We start from the raw sequence: 18087 nt of genomic DNA on the forward strand, positions 1-18087 counted from the left end.
CAGATACAATTAGTTTAAACATATTTATTTATAGTTGATTGGGAAACAAGTTATTACAACTTATATTAATTCTTTTTCTCTTTGCGGGTGTGAGCGCTGCCTTGTAGCGGCATTGGCTCTTTTTCGAAATCTAAAAGGGTGGCATTAAAAGATAATGGTCTCTCTCAACACGGGTCAGTCATTTTTCGGACAATCATCGTTTGTCAAGACATGCTCGCAAATGGTGTCAAGAGAGAGCCGAAAATTTAGTCACTGAAATTTCTCCCCGGAGCGGGAATCGAACCAGGAACTTTTGTGTTAGTAGTCTGATGCACTAACTACTACACCACGGCTTTCCTAATGCAATAGGTTAAACCCAGGCATATTATATTACCGTCCATCATTACGTCAGATACAGTTATAGATCAAGATCAAGCATATCCTATTATCTACCATCCCTGAGTCAGACAAAGTAGGTTAAATCCAAGCTTATCCTATTACCAACAATCATTACAACAAACAAAATTGTTAAAATCCAAGCATATCCTATTACCGGCCATTATTTCGACCTAAAAAAACAGGTCAAATTCAAGCATGTCCTATTATCGGCCATCATTGCGACAAACACAATTGGTCAAATCCAAGCATATCATATAACAGAATACAAAAAAGCAGAAGACTATGCAATACGAGCCCCACTTAACACCAGGTTGATCTCGGGTGCTCTGGAATGATAAGTAGATCCTGTTCAACATGTGACATCCGTCAGGCATTACATTAATAGGATCTACATCACCGAATCTCATTCAAAACTGTTTTGTCTCTCGTACTGATTGCCATTGCAATACAATGCATTTTGCGGTTATGTACACCATATTTCGATATGCGTTATCTGTTACCTCTGTTGTACCGGCAATCGGTAAAAGAATAGGCGCGATCGCAATAGCAAAGTAGGTTTCAGACCAGTCACATATTATCAAGTATCGTTTGGGTATAAAAACTGCTTTGGAGATAAAAAACCCAAAAAAAAAACAAAAAAAAACAAAACAAACAAACAACACACTTTTTATTCAGGGTAGTAACAGACGGTAAATCACTTAACATTATTGATTTAAAACACGTCGCATTAATATATGTTTATAAAACCGTTCAATAGTGGAATTCTACAACGAAACTTACTCAGATTGATTGATTATCTTTATTTCCTCCATATATATGAAGATTTTACAATTTATATTATAAGAACAGATTCAAGAACAGAACACTAACATATTTAAAAATTCTAAACAACATCAAAGTATATAAACAGCAATAAAAAAAAAAGTCCATAGGTAGTTACATAATTGTCGAAAACAAAACGTCTATAATTTACCAATTTCATACAAGAACAATATTAGTTAAGATCAAATATGTGACTATAAAGATCATAATTGAAGACCTGATGTAGTGTATACATATAATCTGCTATGTGGCACATCAAGAGGCTCCATACATCAGCATTTAAAGTTTGCATGGTATGATTCATACTTCCAAGCAACGACTTGACAATTTCGTCATCATCTTGATTAAAGAAACGAACGGAATCTTCTACGTCAAGAATATCGAAAATTTTGTAGAACATTTCTGTCCGAATTTGTAAAAGAGATATACATCAAAGTATAATGCATAAGTATATCCGTATTATATAAGTTACACAAGGAGCATTTGCCTGTTTGAATAGCTATGGCTCCTAATTTCATTAGCGTCATAAATTTTGAATTAAGAGATGGATAAGTTACCGCTAGTCGTAACAAACGATGCTCCGTCAAACATGTATGTATTTAATGGTACCGCTTAAGTTCTGGTCGCCGTTCAACTGAGTGTTTCCATTTGTTTTCTTCGTATATGTCTAAAGTCTGTTTTACAATTTTGCTACACAGTAGCTTGTCTGGAAAAAAGTTTTCAGCCACAAAGTTTTCAACAAAAACATCAAATTCATATTTCATCAAAATTTTGATATAATCGTAAGTCAATGATATTTGACTGGACTCACCAGTTAATATTTGTCCCATACGAAAATTAAACATCCGTTTATGTATTGTTGTCGATTTTGCACGAAACAATCTCCCAAAAAACAAAAGTTTCATTTTATCAGTATATCCTTCGACAGACCACAAACCAATATTACTAATACAAGAGTCAGTCGGACTACGTTTATCCATCATTAGTATAAATCTGACGAAATATCTTTGAGTTATTTCCAACATTTCAGTTTCACGGTAGGGTAGCTGACCCCAAGTTTCACATCCATAAAGCGCAGTTGTAAGAATAACTCTTTTCCATATCAAGTTATTTGTTAAGGCACTCACCCCTCGTGGATTAACACCACACAGTATATAGTGAGTGAAGTTTCTGTTTTATCTTTTTACTGGATTTATCTGATCTATCGGAAGTTTTTCCATTTGAATTAATAAGTGATCCAGCGTAAGTACATGTACGTTTTCTTTCGAGTACAATATTACCTAGGGTAAGACATGCTGCAGAGTCATTATTGTTGCGAGTCTTTCTTGGTGGTGTAAAAGTCAAAACACACTTTTCGATGCATTATATTTCAACCGCCATTTGAGCGTATAGCTGTTAACAACGTTTAATAATGTCTGAGCACCATTTACAGATGCGCTAAATAAAGTTGTGTCATCAGATAACAAGATTGTTGGTATGCTTATCGGGCCTACTAGTAGTCCACAATTTGTCGATAAGAGTTCACAAATCAAGTCATTGATAAATACGGAAAATAACCAAGCAGACAACACACGGCCTTGACCTACTCCTTGTTCGATCCGAAACACATGACTTGTTAGTTCACTATGCTGCACATGTGCTGTTGCAGTTTTATACGACATATATATCAGATTCCACAATTTACCTTGAATTCCAATTTGGTTCAGTTTGTAAAGTAGGCCATCTTGCCACACTCGGTCAAAGGCCTTTTCGTTGTCAAGTACAATGGCATCAATCGAATTACGTTCAAGATTATAATGAATTGATTCTTTCAAGGTGTAAATAGCTGGTATCGCACCATGTTCTTTTACAAATCCAAACTGGAGTGGATGCGGCATCACACTATTGATATCAACAAGGAGTTTATGAATACGATTCAAAATTATTTTATCAAACAGTTTTCCTAATGAAGAAGTTAAAGTAACTGCACGATAACTATTTGGATTAGTTTTGTCTTTATTATTTCCTTTATAAAGAGGTATAATTATTCCATGTCTAAATGATATAGGTAAGTATTCCTGTTCGAGAATTAAATTGTATAATACACTCAAGTTGTTTTAATAAGTTTTCACCACCATATAGGATGTGTTCATTTGATATATCTTGTCCTTGTGATTTACCGGCTTTCAATGTTCATACCTGATCCTTGATTTCATCTACAGTAATCGGTTTGTCGAGAGTATCAATATAACCTTTGCATTTATTGTTGAAAAGATCATGGACTTTTTTTGAAATTTTCCCGTGAAATTGTTTGTCAAAGTAGTTCTCTACTTTTATAGAGTATAATTTTTCAAAATACTAGAACACACCCGTGATATCGCGGGTCCGTGACTGAATTAAAGTATATAACTATGCGCAAGCCTTATTTTAGTATTAGTATTGTCATCTGATAAAGTCATGCCGATTATAAGATACACAGTTTTCTCTGCTTTCAAATCTTTCTGTTTGAACCCGTCGAACTGGAACTTACCAATTATTGATAATATTAATTATTTGGAAAACAAAAGGTCCTGGAATGGAGTATTTTTTAATCAACAGCATTGTCCTATATTAGTTATAAATAAAATTTGACAATTAAGTAGTGTCAACCCTGTGATTATGACCCGTGTAATTACTATATAGTATATCAATCCTGAATACACCGTTTGGTGGTGCGCCTGTCAGATGTGGAACGTACAGATAAGGTAATCGGTAACAGGTGAATATACTATTGGTATCGGTATCGGACTCGAACACACCCGTGATATCACGGGTCCGTGATTGAATTAAAGTATATTACTATGCGCAAGACTTATTTTAGTATTAGTATTGTCATCTGTTAAAGTCATGCCGATTATAAGATACACTGTTTTTCTCTGCTTTCAAGTCTTTCTGTTTGAACCCGTCGAACTGGAACTTATCAATTATTGGTAATATTAATTATTTGGAAAACAAAAGGTCCTGGAATGGAGTATTTTCTAATCAACAGCATTGTCCTATATAAGTTATAAGTAAAGTTGAATTCTTTGCCTCGCTGTTTTACGTCATGCCCACTAACAAATTGAAAACTGTACCTATACGCCTTATTTTTAGTCCAGATTTTTAGTATTCGTATTGTTATCTTAGAAAGTTTAACTGATTAAAATACTACAATAGGTAACAATTTGACATTTTAGTAGTGTCAACCCTGTGGTTATGACCCGTGTATATAGCATATTAATCCTGAATACAACGTTTGGTGGTGCGCCTGTCAGATGCGGAACGTACAGATAAGGTAATAGGTAACAGGTGAATATACTATTGGTATCGGTAGCGGACTCGACCCGGAACTTCTTCATTATTGGCAAAATTAATTACGTGGAAAACAAAAGGGCCTGGAGTGGTGTAATTTTTAATCTACACCTTTGTACTATATTAGTTATATATAAAGTTGAATTCTGTGATTCGTCGTTTTTACGTGATGACGGCTGACAAATTGGACCTCGTAATTTTAGTATTATAGATAATTCCCCCCATAACATACATATATCTCCAGGTGTCTTTGCTTCGGTATCGTCATAAACAAGTGGTAACAGACGGTAAATTGTGGAATTCTATAACGAAACTTACTCAGATCTTGTCTGAACGATATTTTTCATATCGAGAAAAAAAACCATATGTATTGACATGTCGATTCCTCGCTACGAATATATAAAATTGGAAATTATATCATGTTTTCTTTACATCAAAGTCAACAACCTCGATATAAACTTTATATTATAAACATTTCAAGCAACTAATTTGTCCTAGCTTTAAGAACAAATTCAAAGACATCACGACGAGCAAAAGTCCTTCAGTTATTTTCGGTATCAATAGTCAAGTCTACTCATTATAACTGTAAAATATCAGTTGCGAGTTAAAGTATGAATATTTTTATCGAATGAGCACTGCAAATGAGCTCAATAAATAGATATTAGAAGTGTAAAAGAACCAGCATTATATGTCAAAGTAAATGTACGGTCTTCACCACGGAGCTTTGGCTCACACCGAACAGTAAGATATAAGGGGCTCGTAAAATAAAGACTTCATAATGTGCCAAGCTGATTTTGCACAACATATGGTTATCGATTGTTTAGATTGTAATTTTGTCATATTCGTGACTGAAACTGTGTTACAAGTAAAAACATACATATGATTGAGTTAAGTCATTCCAATTGATATTTTATAGTGTGTCTTTCTATGTTGTGATGTTAATATACTACTGTCCTAATTCTGATGTTCAGTGGTTGTCGTTTGTTAATGTGGTTCATAAGTGTTTCTCGTTTCTCGTTTTTTATATAGATTATACCGTTGGTTTTTTTCGTTGAATGGTTTTACACTAGTAATTTGTGGGGCCCTTTATAGCTTGCTGTTCGGTGTGAGCCTAGCATCCGTGTTGAAGGCCAAACCTTGACCTTTATTGGTTTACTTTTATAAATTGTGACTTGGATGGAGAGCTGTCTCATTGGCACTCACACAACATCTTCCTTTATCTATATAATTAAAAGATTAATATTGGTCTTGCCATTCAAAGTTATAGGCAATTAAGATATTGGCGGCACTTGATTCTCTCTAGATTTTTCATACATTTAACGTCAGTGGCGGATCCAGGGGGGGGGGGGGGTTCCGGGGGTGCGCACCCCCCTTTATTTTTGCCGATCAATGCATTTGTATCGGGACATATGTTTTGCACCCCCCCCCCCCTTTGCCCTGGGTGCCCTGGGTTAGCACCCCCCCTTTCGAAAATTCCTGCATCCGCCCCTGAACGTTAACACCTTTCTTTCGAAACAGTTAAGATTTTCTCACCCAGGAATAGATTAACTTCGAATTAGCTGAATTAGGCAAAACCTTCCTGAATTTTTATTACTCAATACTCTTTAGCGTCGTATACTCTTTAATTTGAGCGTCTGTAGTCTTTTGTAAACGAAACGCTCGTACGATATTCATGAGTTTATTGATAAAGATAAGGCTTATGAATAATACACTATACATATATTTTGGCCCCGTCAATTCGAAGATCACGAAGGATAAGGCCTATAAATCAGTTTAACACACAGTGCATAAAGTTTACCCCATTTCAATTTAAAGATTATGATGGATTAGGCCTATAAATCTGTCAACTAACTTTACAGGCCGAGTTCACTTGAACCTCTCGAGTTACATTGTACATGTACCTTTACTTACTCGGGTTTAACAATCCGAGTCTACTTGAACAGTTATCCCCTTGAGACCCTGGTTCCAACCCTCACCGACCCAGGATTAAACTCGAGAACCCCTTGTATAACGTCAAACCAATGAGATTATTTCATTTTTGTATTCTTGGTCAGGGCCTTATCCTAGTGGAGTTACTTACAGTTGTTCCGAAAAGCAAGTCAAGAGCGTTGACGTGATATACTCTTGAAACTCTGAAGTCAATTCTAGAGTTTTAAGTGAACTCGAACACACACTGTACATATCTTTCAGTTGATCTCAAACGATAAATCTGTCAAATATCATACTGTACTGGCAATTTGGGTCAGTTTATTTCCAAATATCAAGACGGATTAGGTTTGAAACTTTATGAAATGGTATAGCCCGATTATAGACAATGAGTATATTGTTATTTTAAGTATGTTTGCTGTTTTTGACTTTTTGACTGATATTTGGAACTCTCTGGTTCTATCCATCACAGCTGCAGACTGTAAAATTGTACTTGTTTATAACCTACTTATACTTTATTGATTTAGTAAGTAAAACAAATATATATGGAGGTGAAATTTATTACGTGGCAATTAAAATTTCTAGTATAAAATTTAAAAAAAGACTACCTGTCTACAATCTCTTTATTTTACACTTCACATTAAATGTCCCTAAACTGTCTTTCTATGGCGCACAATACAGCCCTCGTTCTTAGTGTGCTTGGGAAACCTCGAGATACTGAAATTGAATGAACTATTATACATATCTCAAATATTATTACATCTTTTAAATTTGCAATAAGACGTAAAGGTCTTGCATATAATTTTAAAATGTAAAAATTTCGAAGGAGAATGATGTTTCGTATCCATTCCTTCGCGTCACACATATATAAGTAGAAGAAACACATATTCAAATTCAATCTCTTTCGTCGTAATTAGGCAACAACCTTTTTAGATAGTATTTCTTAAAAATGCCTGCTTTCTTCAGGGTCTCTTTGTTTTGTTTTATAATGTCTGCCTGGGATCTTTTAACAATTTTGTGCTTTACCTCAAAGTTCTTATTTTTATTGTTTTTCTTTTTCATCAATTCCAATTTTATCTTTCTGTCTTGTTTTTGTTTTCTTAATCTAAGTACTTCCACCATTTCATGTTGCCTTTTGCAAAACTTAGCGACTTGTGGTCGTTTCATTAAAACCACTTCTTTTGCCACAGTATAGTTAAACTCATAAGGGAGACAATCTAAATTTCCGGTTTGAAAATAGATAAAATCTTGTTGGAGGTCATTTAGCAGGTGTTCATTGTATTTTGGATCGGACAAGTTTGTATTCCATTTTTCGGCTGTCCATGAACCTAAATCTACAGTTTGGTGTATAGCTGTTATAGCATCAGAGGAATCTATTGCAGTATGGTTGAATTCGATTGCATTTATTAAAATCCAATTGTCTATTCTCTGTTTTCCCACGACAATTGGTGGCAGCATATCCCATGTATAGTACGAGTCAGTAATAAAGTAATCTTGACCCATCGGCGAATGGCGCTTAGAATGATCCAATTGTATTTGTTTTATTTTCTCGGTAGACGAAAAATCTTTCGTTGTAATATTTTCAACGTCATAACGAGAACCAGATATAAATATTTCATTTTGTTTTTCAACAAATGGTCTGTATTTTTCCATAAGATTTAAAGTCTGAACTAAGTCGTCGTTAAAAAGAATATCTGCGTTAGCATATCCAACATACTTGGATCGGAAGTGTCTACTAACAGCTGAAAAGAAACTTTTTATAACCGGAAACCCTTCCGACATGACGTCAACAACGGGAAGCACAACCCACCCATTATCCTCAAACGTTCTTTTTACTTGAGTATATTTAGATTCTAAAAAGAGTACGGGTAACACATCTGATCCCAGACTCTTCCAATTATCCCTAGTATTGTTATAAACAATTTCTCGATGACTTGAAGGTACGAATGTTGTACACAAAACCAGAAGCCAAGTTTTTGTATTATCTTCCCTCGTTTCTCTGTGAACATGTCCAGTGGTAAATACATAGATCACAACTAATAATGGTAATGACAAAATCCAAAACGCTTTATTGATGGAAAGAAGTACTCTGGCCACTCTTTGAAATGCGTACACCTACAACAACAAAAAAAGTAAAGTTATATCAATTAGTAACATTTTATTTAGTAACCTATTTGATAGTCGATATTTATACAATTTAACAACATTAAACGGTAATGCAACAGGATCTCTGTATAGATCTAATAACCGACTTTGATTTTGAACGGAGCATTTAGCAGGTTTCGTACATTAGCAATCTTTTCTAAATTGATTTAACATGATAGAAAGATTTGAGTTAATAGCTAAATAAACTACTATATGTGCATACGATTTACATTTCCATTTTCATTCCCATTAAATAGTGAATTTTTCTTGAGATTTTATCCCCGGATACATCGTGGGAATAATCAGAATAAAATGCTATTGGACAATTCCGGTTTCCCTGTGGTATCTTTGGTCTCTCTTATATGTCTATAATACTGCGCACATGCAACTAGTGATTGTAAACCATATCCTTTGTTGGGCCCCTTACATAAAATCTTATTACAGACACGGGATAGCAAGCATGATGTGAAATATACACACTGGGAGAAGGGGCTAAAGGATTTCCCGTGCAAAAAGGGAAAATTAACAATTGGTAACGAAAACCGTCTCTTTTGTCGTGAATTTTTGTATTAAGTTTTCCTTTTTTGATATTTCAAATCTAGAAAACAGAAAAGTTTTGCTGTCTGCAACAGAATTATTTAAAGTAAGTTACTTTTGGTAAAAATTCTGCAGTAAAATTAGAAAATTTTAAAAGCAAAAACATCAACAAGGTAATGTTTTAAAATTAATTGGTTAAATGTGATTCAGACTGATTTTTACTGAGTTTGGCCATACACTGTGGTTAATTACAATTATACAGTATCAAGTCTGATATTAAAGGGGCACAATTGGTGCACCTAGAAATACCTACAACCTGTCAATACATTTTATTGCCTAGACGTACACAGATGTTTCCAAGAAGAAATTTCAAAGCTTTAATTATCTTATTACAATTCCAGGAAGTATATCTAGCATTTTAACTTTTTCTTTACAAAAGGAGGCTTTATATGAGTTGCAGCAAATAAATTTGCTGCAGCAAATAAATTTGCAACTATATTTTTCAAGGTACTATCTAATTCAATACACTAATTTCTCTTCTGTTTGATGAGATTGTGTGAAAGTGTATAGTGTACAGAGTCGAAAAATCATAACTGTCAACAAAATTGAACGGATCATCACGAAATGTATCGAATTGAAATATCCAAAGAGTGTTTGACACTTCAAAAATATCGAATTCCTTTACATGTACTTTCATATGCATCATTACAATATATGATAACTAGTTCTATAAGGTACAGCTTATGTTTGCAATTGTTTTGCTTATACCGACCCTAAATAAATGTCTTATGTCTAACATGGTGCAGAGGTTCAATATAAGTATTACACTGACTAACAGACTGTAGGTTTACAAAACTGGGTAAGCATTGTTACAATACTTAATATACATATAAGTACTAGATAATTATAAGAAGGCATATCTTGAACTATCCAAAGCCATAGATAAAGAGTATGTTTTAAATATTTTTCCAATTCAAAGATTCTCTCGTAATCTCATTTTATCATTTTCAAATAATTTTAAGCACGCTTTGGTACTATTCCAATAATAAATATACGATGCAAAAAGTTAATACTGCCATTTTTTTTATAAAACTTATACACACACATATAACTTATAATGTTACTGAAGAACGAGAACATTAGTGATGATACTTTAAAAATGGCAGATGTTCCCTTGTATATGGCACTTTTTTTAAGGACACAAAAACCTATCAACAATTTGACTGAATTAAATACAGATGCAACAATGAGGTGGGGTGCGGGAGAGTTGAAATGCCCTGGAATGTATCCTTCATCGTGCACGTTGTGATACTTACCGAGTGTAATCTTTTATATCGTTTTGACTTTCTCACTGTTGGTGGAATATGCTGTGAAAACATGTATCCATTTTAAAGAAATTGAAAGCATTTTAAACGTTATTTGTTTAAAGGACATTAAAGTTCACATGGATCGCATCTTAGTTTACGAGCTCTTTAAACAATATCAACGTGAAAATTATGATGCGATAGTTTGAGTGTATTAAATTTCAACAGGTGCAGCCACTCTTCCAACCACTATAAAATTTGATGTGGTATGACACACCTATCATCAATAGACCAAATGAAAAAGATGTGAGAAACTACATTTTATTTGTACAGCCTTCGACAATGATCAAAACCAGTAACGTATAGTAAACTATAAAAAAAAAGGCATGGAATAACAAAATATGTAAAAATTAAAAGAGAAAAATCTATTAAACTATAAAAATATTTACTTAAGGTTGTTAGTAAATTGTGATACGAAACCCTTGTCGTAATGATTTATAAATTACCGGTATACGGATTTAATTAAAATCGTAGAAGTCACAGCAGCAGACTTAGTTCTCTTTTTTGTGTACCTCTTAAAAGCCTTTTTGTAATGAGTTATCCTGTATACTATAAAATGTGTGTTCAAACCTTCATGCAGTCTTTCGTAGCGATTTAGCAATCAACACTAAACATCACGCGACCAACAGCAAAAAAGGCAAATAACAGAGATAGAGCTCGCATCTCAGGATATGGGAGTAAACACAGCAATAAAGATAGCAGCCATTCAAATATATCTAGGATTATTGTCATCGGGATACCGTATTTTTACCCAGAAAGTTCTAAGCAAGAAGTCTTAGGGACCTTAATATATTCTCTCCTGGAAAATGAGGAGCGATGTCTAAAAACTTTCTGCATTACTACTGAAAATATTTTGCCCGTAGTTGATAATGACCAATATGTTCTTGAAGCTGAAGGCCAAATTATACTTATTCGACAAAAACAAATATTGTCATAGTCGTTTTCATATTACTTCACCTTCTTAAGATTAATTGATTGTTGTTTGTTTAACGTTCAGTGACAAGTATTTCATCCTTAAAATAGCAAATCGTTGTGATACACACACAATAGTTGTTTTCGTCAACTGAAAAAGTGCAATATACATATAATTTAGAGAAAAAACAATAACTTACCCTCTTTTCTTTTGACATAAATTTACTCTCCATTAATTTGCGTATCATTTTCTTAACTATAAAGACACCAACGTGTAAGTAATGTTTCTTCATTCACATACAAGTGTACTACGACGCTAAAAAGGAAATGTTAAAATGGGATATAGAAATTTTAAAATGGTTTAACTGCCATCTTTTTGTAAGCTTTTACATTTGTGTTTGTAAAATATGTATGATATTTAAAAGTATATCCAAAGGTATAGCTAAGAGAATATTTTTTCTATTTTTTTTCATTTTACTTCCGAAGCGGTTTTCTAGATTTACGTTCATCAAAACACCTAAATTTCAAAATACAAATTCAAGGATATACATCTATATGTTATATGTTTTTAAAAATAAGCATTGTGGAAACTGTTGGTCCATGTATGACCATACGTTCTTGGTAACGAACGTTATCAATCACAATAACCGGCAAAATTTAGACTATAATTTTTTTTTAATAACTTACTAGACTTCAAAATAGAAATAGCATTTAACCAACGACCATCATGTTTTACACATTGATAAAACGAATCAAACGTACAGAAAACAAAAAATAAGTTAAATGAAACACCCACCGTATATATATATATTCTGTCTCAAATATACGTGTTTACTTATGTGCTGAGATGTCATGAATAATTAAAATCCGGTAGCTTACTGAGATTTTGACGACCATGCATACTTATTTATAAAGTCCGGTTACACAAAAGATCGGTCGCTTTTCTATAATATATCCTGTGTCACAGTGTAGGAGTATTGAATGATATAAGTTTCTTGATAAAAAGGGGGGATATATTAACGATACTTAGTTATAGTTTTATGAACGGTATCGGGGAACTGAAGATCTCGATTCGCATTTAGTAACATGCATATAACATTTTATATTAGAATTGAACAAACTAATTGTAAAAAGTTAAAATTAAATTATATCATATAATCGGTAAAATCATTATGTGCTTTAAGGGAGCTGAATTCGAGGTGTTACGGTTTCATTCTTAAAGGTTATCGTGCATCTAACATATAAATACTGAGTACTTCAACTATTTTATTTTATTACACTGCAATTAACATACGTTTGAATATGAGAAAAACAATATATAATTTTACCGATGCAAAGCTACAGGCCGGCCCAGTGTCATCCTAAATATAAAAAAGAAGATGTGGTATGATTGCCAATGAGACAACTGTCCACAAGAGACCGGCAATAAAAGCATTAATAAAATATGTTATTTATTTTAAAACGCATCAAATAATAATTTTGAAATATGAAAATTTGATAGAAATTTGTGTTAAAATCATTTTGTTATCACAGATGGAACTGTTTGCAAAGAAAACTTATCCAATAGAAAAAAAATTGTAAAATGGTGTGAGCAAAAAATCATATCTTATTTTGTCTTTTGACCAGTTTAAATCAGCTCGACTAGTGAAGTGTACAAATTTTCAAATAAATATTATAATTATTCTATAGAATCTCCCCCTTTTTTAATTGGATAAAACCACTTCTTTTTAACTCTTTTTAATACTTTGTATACAACTAAAATATGGAAAAAGTATGAGTTAATTCTGTTTTTTTAACTGCTAAAATTACTAAATACACTTACTAAATTTGAAGATCTGTCAAATGAATGTATATTTATACATTTTATATTAGAAATATAATTAAGAAACGACTTTATATTAAGAATAAATCACCAAATATGCAAAAATTCCAGATTTTGCTTATTGCCTAAAATTATGTTCGGCAATAGGATGAACAATCATTACCAGATTTCAGGAAATAAGCCTAATGCCTGAAAATTTCAGGTTATAACTTAATGCCTAGGCGTTAGCTTATTACCTAGGATTTAAGCTTAATGTCTAATTTCACTTATTGCCGCTAACATATATATATATATATGTGCGATAAAAAGAGACAATTCCAGACTTTCTATTAATTGCATTTGATTGAAATACAGAAAAGAGTCCTTACATAAATAAGGCCGTCAGTTTTCTCGTTTGAATTGTTTTACATTGTCATTTCGAGGCCTTTTATAGCTGACTATGCGGAATGGGCTTTGATCATTGTTGAAGGCCGTACGGTGTCATTTTGGTCTCTTGTGGAGAGTTGTCTCATTGGCAATCATATATACCACATTTTTAAAAAATATAATTATGGAACGCTCACACACTTTTAACGATTTAAGATTACATAGTAAAACGACACTTGTGCAGAACGACATTCTTGGAATTGATTATTCTATGACGAACGTTTTGGAGTGAACCTTATGTTGTGTATCGAACTTCTTGGACCCGATAATCTTAGACGAATCGATTGGAGTGAATATTAACGGTATTATTGATTTTTTAGGGGTATGCCAAACCACTTATAGTAGACATGATTTTCTAAAACGAATCATTTGGAGTGAACATTTTTGTATTATCGAATCTCTTTGGTTAGAACAAACCCCTTTGAGTGAACATTATCCCCTTGAAGTAGACATGGTGTTCTTAAACAAATCATTTGGAGTGAAAATTAGTTGTATCATCGAACCTTTTGGGATGGGACAAACTCATCGGAGTGAACATTGTATTTATATTATCAGTTCTCAGTTATTCTTGTTTTTATTGCGAAAATTTTTTTATTGCGAAAATTTTTTTATTGCGAAAAACCGATGTATTGTGTATGCTGATACAAGTGTACACAGTCATTAGAGTACACACTAGACAGTGTATGCAGGGTTCGGTTAGCACTGGTTTTACTGTTCCTAAAAGACCGTTAAAGCTGAGTGTAACACTCAAATACATGCCATGCAATGACTGCGTGTTTCTTTTCCCCCGTTTATTTCCGTCATTTTATAATACGGCACTGAGTTATTTCATCCTTATGCTAGACAATGTTAAACTTGGTATATAATCTTAAATACGTAAAGACAAGCACGCATTTCCGTCTTAAAATTTTATACATCTTTATACCTAATAAGAGATATGTAGCGATATAAAGTAAAGGGAAATAATATGGGTCTATTCAATTTTAGTCGGTTTAAAAAAAGTATGGAGAATCTTCTCATTAGCTGGGTAAAATTAAGAGTCAATTAGTTTTTACTAAAATAACACTAAATCAAATACGACTTTATGTGTGACTGAGATGGAGAGTTGTCTCAATGGCACTCATACCACATCTTCTTATATCTATATACATAGAAAAGTGGATCTACCTCTTTATTTTTCATATTTTTACAATAATATTTTGGAGAAAAAGCATTATCGACCTTACCGTTTTAATTTTTATATCTCCCCACTGAATAAAATATGTATTAAAGTAAGCAGATGTGGTATGACTGCCATTGCAACAACTAGCTTCAGTGGTCAAATAAGTGAATACAGGCAATTATACATGTCACTGTAGGGTCTTCAAAAAAAGGGAAAAAAAAACTTTACCGTATAGTCGGCTAAAAAAATCACCGACATGTTAAAATGTTAATCAATTTAAACGAGAGAAAATAATTAATGGTCTAGAACTAACGCCGGACAACTACTGAACTACAAGCTACTGACATTTGATAGGCACACTATTAACTTAAGGAGTTATGATTGCTCAACAATTAATCCTCTTTACCTTGGAGAGTCACGGGGTTTCAGCAAAATGCATTGAGTGTGTAGTTTAAAGTATTACCTTTGGTAAGCTTGCTTGCTATCTGAATCGTGAAGTCATTATTTAGTTAGGTACACTACCCTGTTTTAAACGTCGACTAGTTCGACAGATAACCAATCTACCTGTCTGTAAGACTTTACTACTCCGAAAGGCGAGTAGTATACCTGAACCTTATAATTACTACACGGTTTGAAGCTAACAAGCAAGCTAACCAAATATATTATCTTTACCTACACACTCAATGTATTTTGCTGTAAACATTTCAACCCTCTGCATTTATTTGCATCTATCCTAAGACAGGAACCTGTTGTTTAGTGGTTGTCGTTCCCTTTGTTGAAGGGGTTCATAAGAAGTTGAAAAATTGTTGAATAATGATATGATAGCTGCTTCTATTGCAGATTTATTATTTTACTGCTGTGAACCCGAGCCATGGCTAAACTTCACAACAGTAAAACGCAACATCACTTTATACAAAAAAAATATATACAGATATTTAGACGACATATTTTCTGTAACAATTCAGAATTATTTTTTAAATATATAAACGGAATTCATTTACTTAACTACTCGACTCTTAAGTCTACTTGGCTGTTGAAAGTTTTTTTCTGATTTTCTTGTGTGGCAGTTTACATCAATCAGCTGTAGCAACCATATACATCTTGCTGTAGTAGCGATCACAGTCATTTCAAAATATCATCACATTATCAGTCGTTTTTATGGCCGGAACAAACTTGTCATACAATTTACCGTTATCTGTCAATCCGTCATTCTACAAAGAACAGTTATACATGTATGGACTTCTTTTCTAAACGCCTTCAAATGTTGAGCTGATATTTAGTATGTCAGTCTACCTACTTTGACGAGTTACTAATCGAGTAAACGTTTAGTTTCGCTCAGCTATTTTACTGAAACAAAGTGCTTTGGGCTTTGAACATTTTGTAAGAAATAACAGTTATACGGAGTTTCTCCTAAATGCCTTCACATATTAAGCTGATTTTTTAGTATGTAAGTCTTTTATGATGAGTAACAGATCGAATTTAGATTTAGTTCAGCTCCATTGCTTTTTGTAGAAATAACTGGCTTTGTAAATTTCATGGAAATAACTTTCTTACAAAATATTCAAAGCCCAAAGCTCTTTGTTTCGAATTTCCTCTAATTATATCTCTTTTCCAGAAGAATTATAAAAAGGTATATAGAACCGGAGACAAATATGCTGATATGAGTCACTTCAATAGTTTGCAAATAATTATGCCTCTTATATAAACGTTTCCAACACTCATTTTAATATATATACTTTGCCCTCTATTGACTTGGTTTACATTTATTTTGTTTAGTTATTGAATATTTGATTTGTGACTACAATCGGAATCTTAGTGACGGTGTCAGTGACCACCGCTACCTCGGACTAGTATAGAAGAGAGGCACAGGATACCAAAGGGACATTTTTATCAATCTGATGAATTAAAAGCCTTTTTCAACTGATTTTTATAGTTCGTTCTTATGTTGTTATGTTACACCACTGTAACAGGTTAGGAGGAAGGTTGAGATCCCGTAACATGTTCAACCCCGCCACATTCTGTATACATGTGTGTGCCTGTCCCAAGTCAGGAGCCTGTAATTCAGTGGTTGTCGTTTGTTTATATATATTTGGTTTTCGTTAATTTTTTGTACATAATTTAGGCCGGTTGTTTTATCGTTTGAATTGTCTTACATGTACATTGTCATTTCTTGGCCTTTTATAGATGACTTCATATGCGGTATGGGTTTTGCTCATTGTTGATGGCCGTACGATGACCTATAATTGTTAATTTCTGTGTCATTTTGGTCTCTTGTTGAGAGTTGTCTCATTGGCAATCATACCACATCTTCTTTTTTTTTATATATTTATATTCATGAGTCGAAAATAAACAAACTCTCTTGGATTTTAAAATGCAACTTTGTAAAATCTAGATTAATAAACAGACAACAATATCTAGATATGACAAGCTGTAAAGTAAAATCATTGAAATTGTCAGCACAAGGAATTATTGAAGCAGCATCCACAGAACATAAGTAATTAAAGGGATATTAAAATAATTTATTTACATTTGAGCCAAATAATAAAATTTATCCAATTAGGCAAAATAGAAGAAAAAAAGCACATTGGAATATACCAAACATTGCCTTGTAACACGTAAAATAATCTCTACTTTCTACTGAAGAATCCTGTATGCAAATGGTCAGTTCCTAAAGTCATCTTTCATTGTTCAACTTTTATCATTCATTCATGTGTAAAAACAACAGAAATTATTGCTGTAATAAAACTTTAATTAAGAAAATTAAAGAGGTTGACAGATTATATAAACGTTTAAATATATTCAAAATGATATTTCGTGTGTGCAAAACTTGCAATACAGACATTGTTATATCATTTTTTTCACGGGTTTTAGGGCTCTGAAATAAAAATGTCAAATTTACCTAACCGTGCTTGATTGCCGTTTTTAACATGTTATTTTCGACATTAAAATATATGGATGCATATTAAGTTTCCATAAGACCAATTTAAACGATGTCGTAATACAATTTAATTGTCAACTAGGAGTCCAATAGGTATAATTTGTATTATCTGTCATAATTATTTTTTCCAATGTTACAAAAACTATAATATATATCAATAGATGAATGATAATACATAAAATGGATATATAAGTATATTTTTGTTAAAAAGTCCACCAAGCCTGCAAACTGTCAATTAAAATTTCTAAACATACACAACTTCTCATATAACATATATATATTTAAAACAAGACAAATAGTCCATCAGCTAGTTTTCAAAAGCTCTCTAGTTAAGGAGTATGTGTTA

The 18087-nt window shown here is 32.9% G+C and overlaps 1 protein-coding gene across 2 annotated transcripts; it reads right to left on the reverse strand.

The window, feature by feature from the left end:
- Positions 1–6977: 6977 nt before the first annotated feature.
- Positions 6978–11711, reverse strand: LOC139522335 (uncharacterized). Of its 2 annotated transcripts, XM_071315869.1 has the most exons (3): positions 11594–11711; positions 10434–10484; positions 6978–8550 (listed from the first exon to the last, which is right to left on the reverse strand). In XM_071315869.1, the coding sequence occupies exons 1-3, from the start codon at positions 11684–11686 to the stop codon at positions 7330–7332; spliced, it is 1365 nt and encodes a 454-aa protein (XP_071171970.1). In that variant the 5' UTR covers positions 11687–11711; the 3' UTR covers positions 6978–7329. The 2 variants fall into 2 exon arrangements, with proteins under 2 accessions (XP_071171970.1, XP_071171972.1); XM_071315871.1 differs by lacking the exon at positions 10434–10484.
- Positions 11712–18087: the final 6376 nt, after the last annotated feature.

Source organism: Mytilus edulis, chromosome 5 (genome assembly GCF_963676685.1).
Source record: "Mytilus edulis chromosome 5, xbMytEdul2.2, whole genome shotgun sequence".
NCBI lineage: Eukaryota > Metazoa > Mollusca > Bivalvia > Mytilida > Mytilidae > Mytilus > Mytilus edulis.

Excerpts from the sequence above, each read along its gene's own strand:
- LOC139522335 (XM_071315869.1), bottom strand. The coding sequence starts at position 11,686 with ATGAAGAAACATTACTTACACGTTGGTGTCTTTATAGTTAAGAAAATG. Across the intron at positions 10,485-11,593 it reads TTATGTCAAAAGAAAAGAGG|CATATTCCACCAACAGTGAG; the intron begins GTAAGTTATTGT and ends ATGTTTTCACAG. Across the intron at positions 8,551-10,433 it reads GATATAAAAGATTACACTCG|GTGTACGCATTTCAAAGAGT; the intron begins GTAAGTATCACA and ends TTGTTGTTGTAG.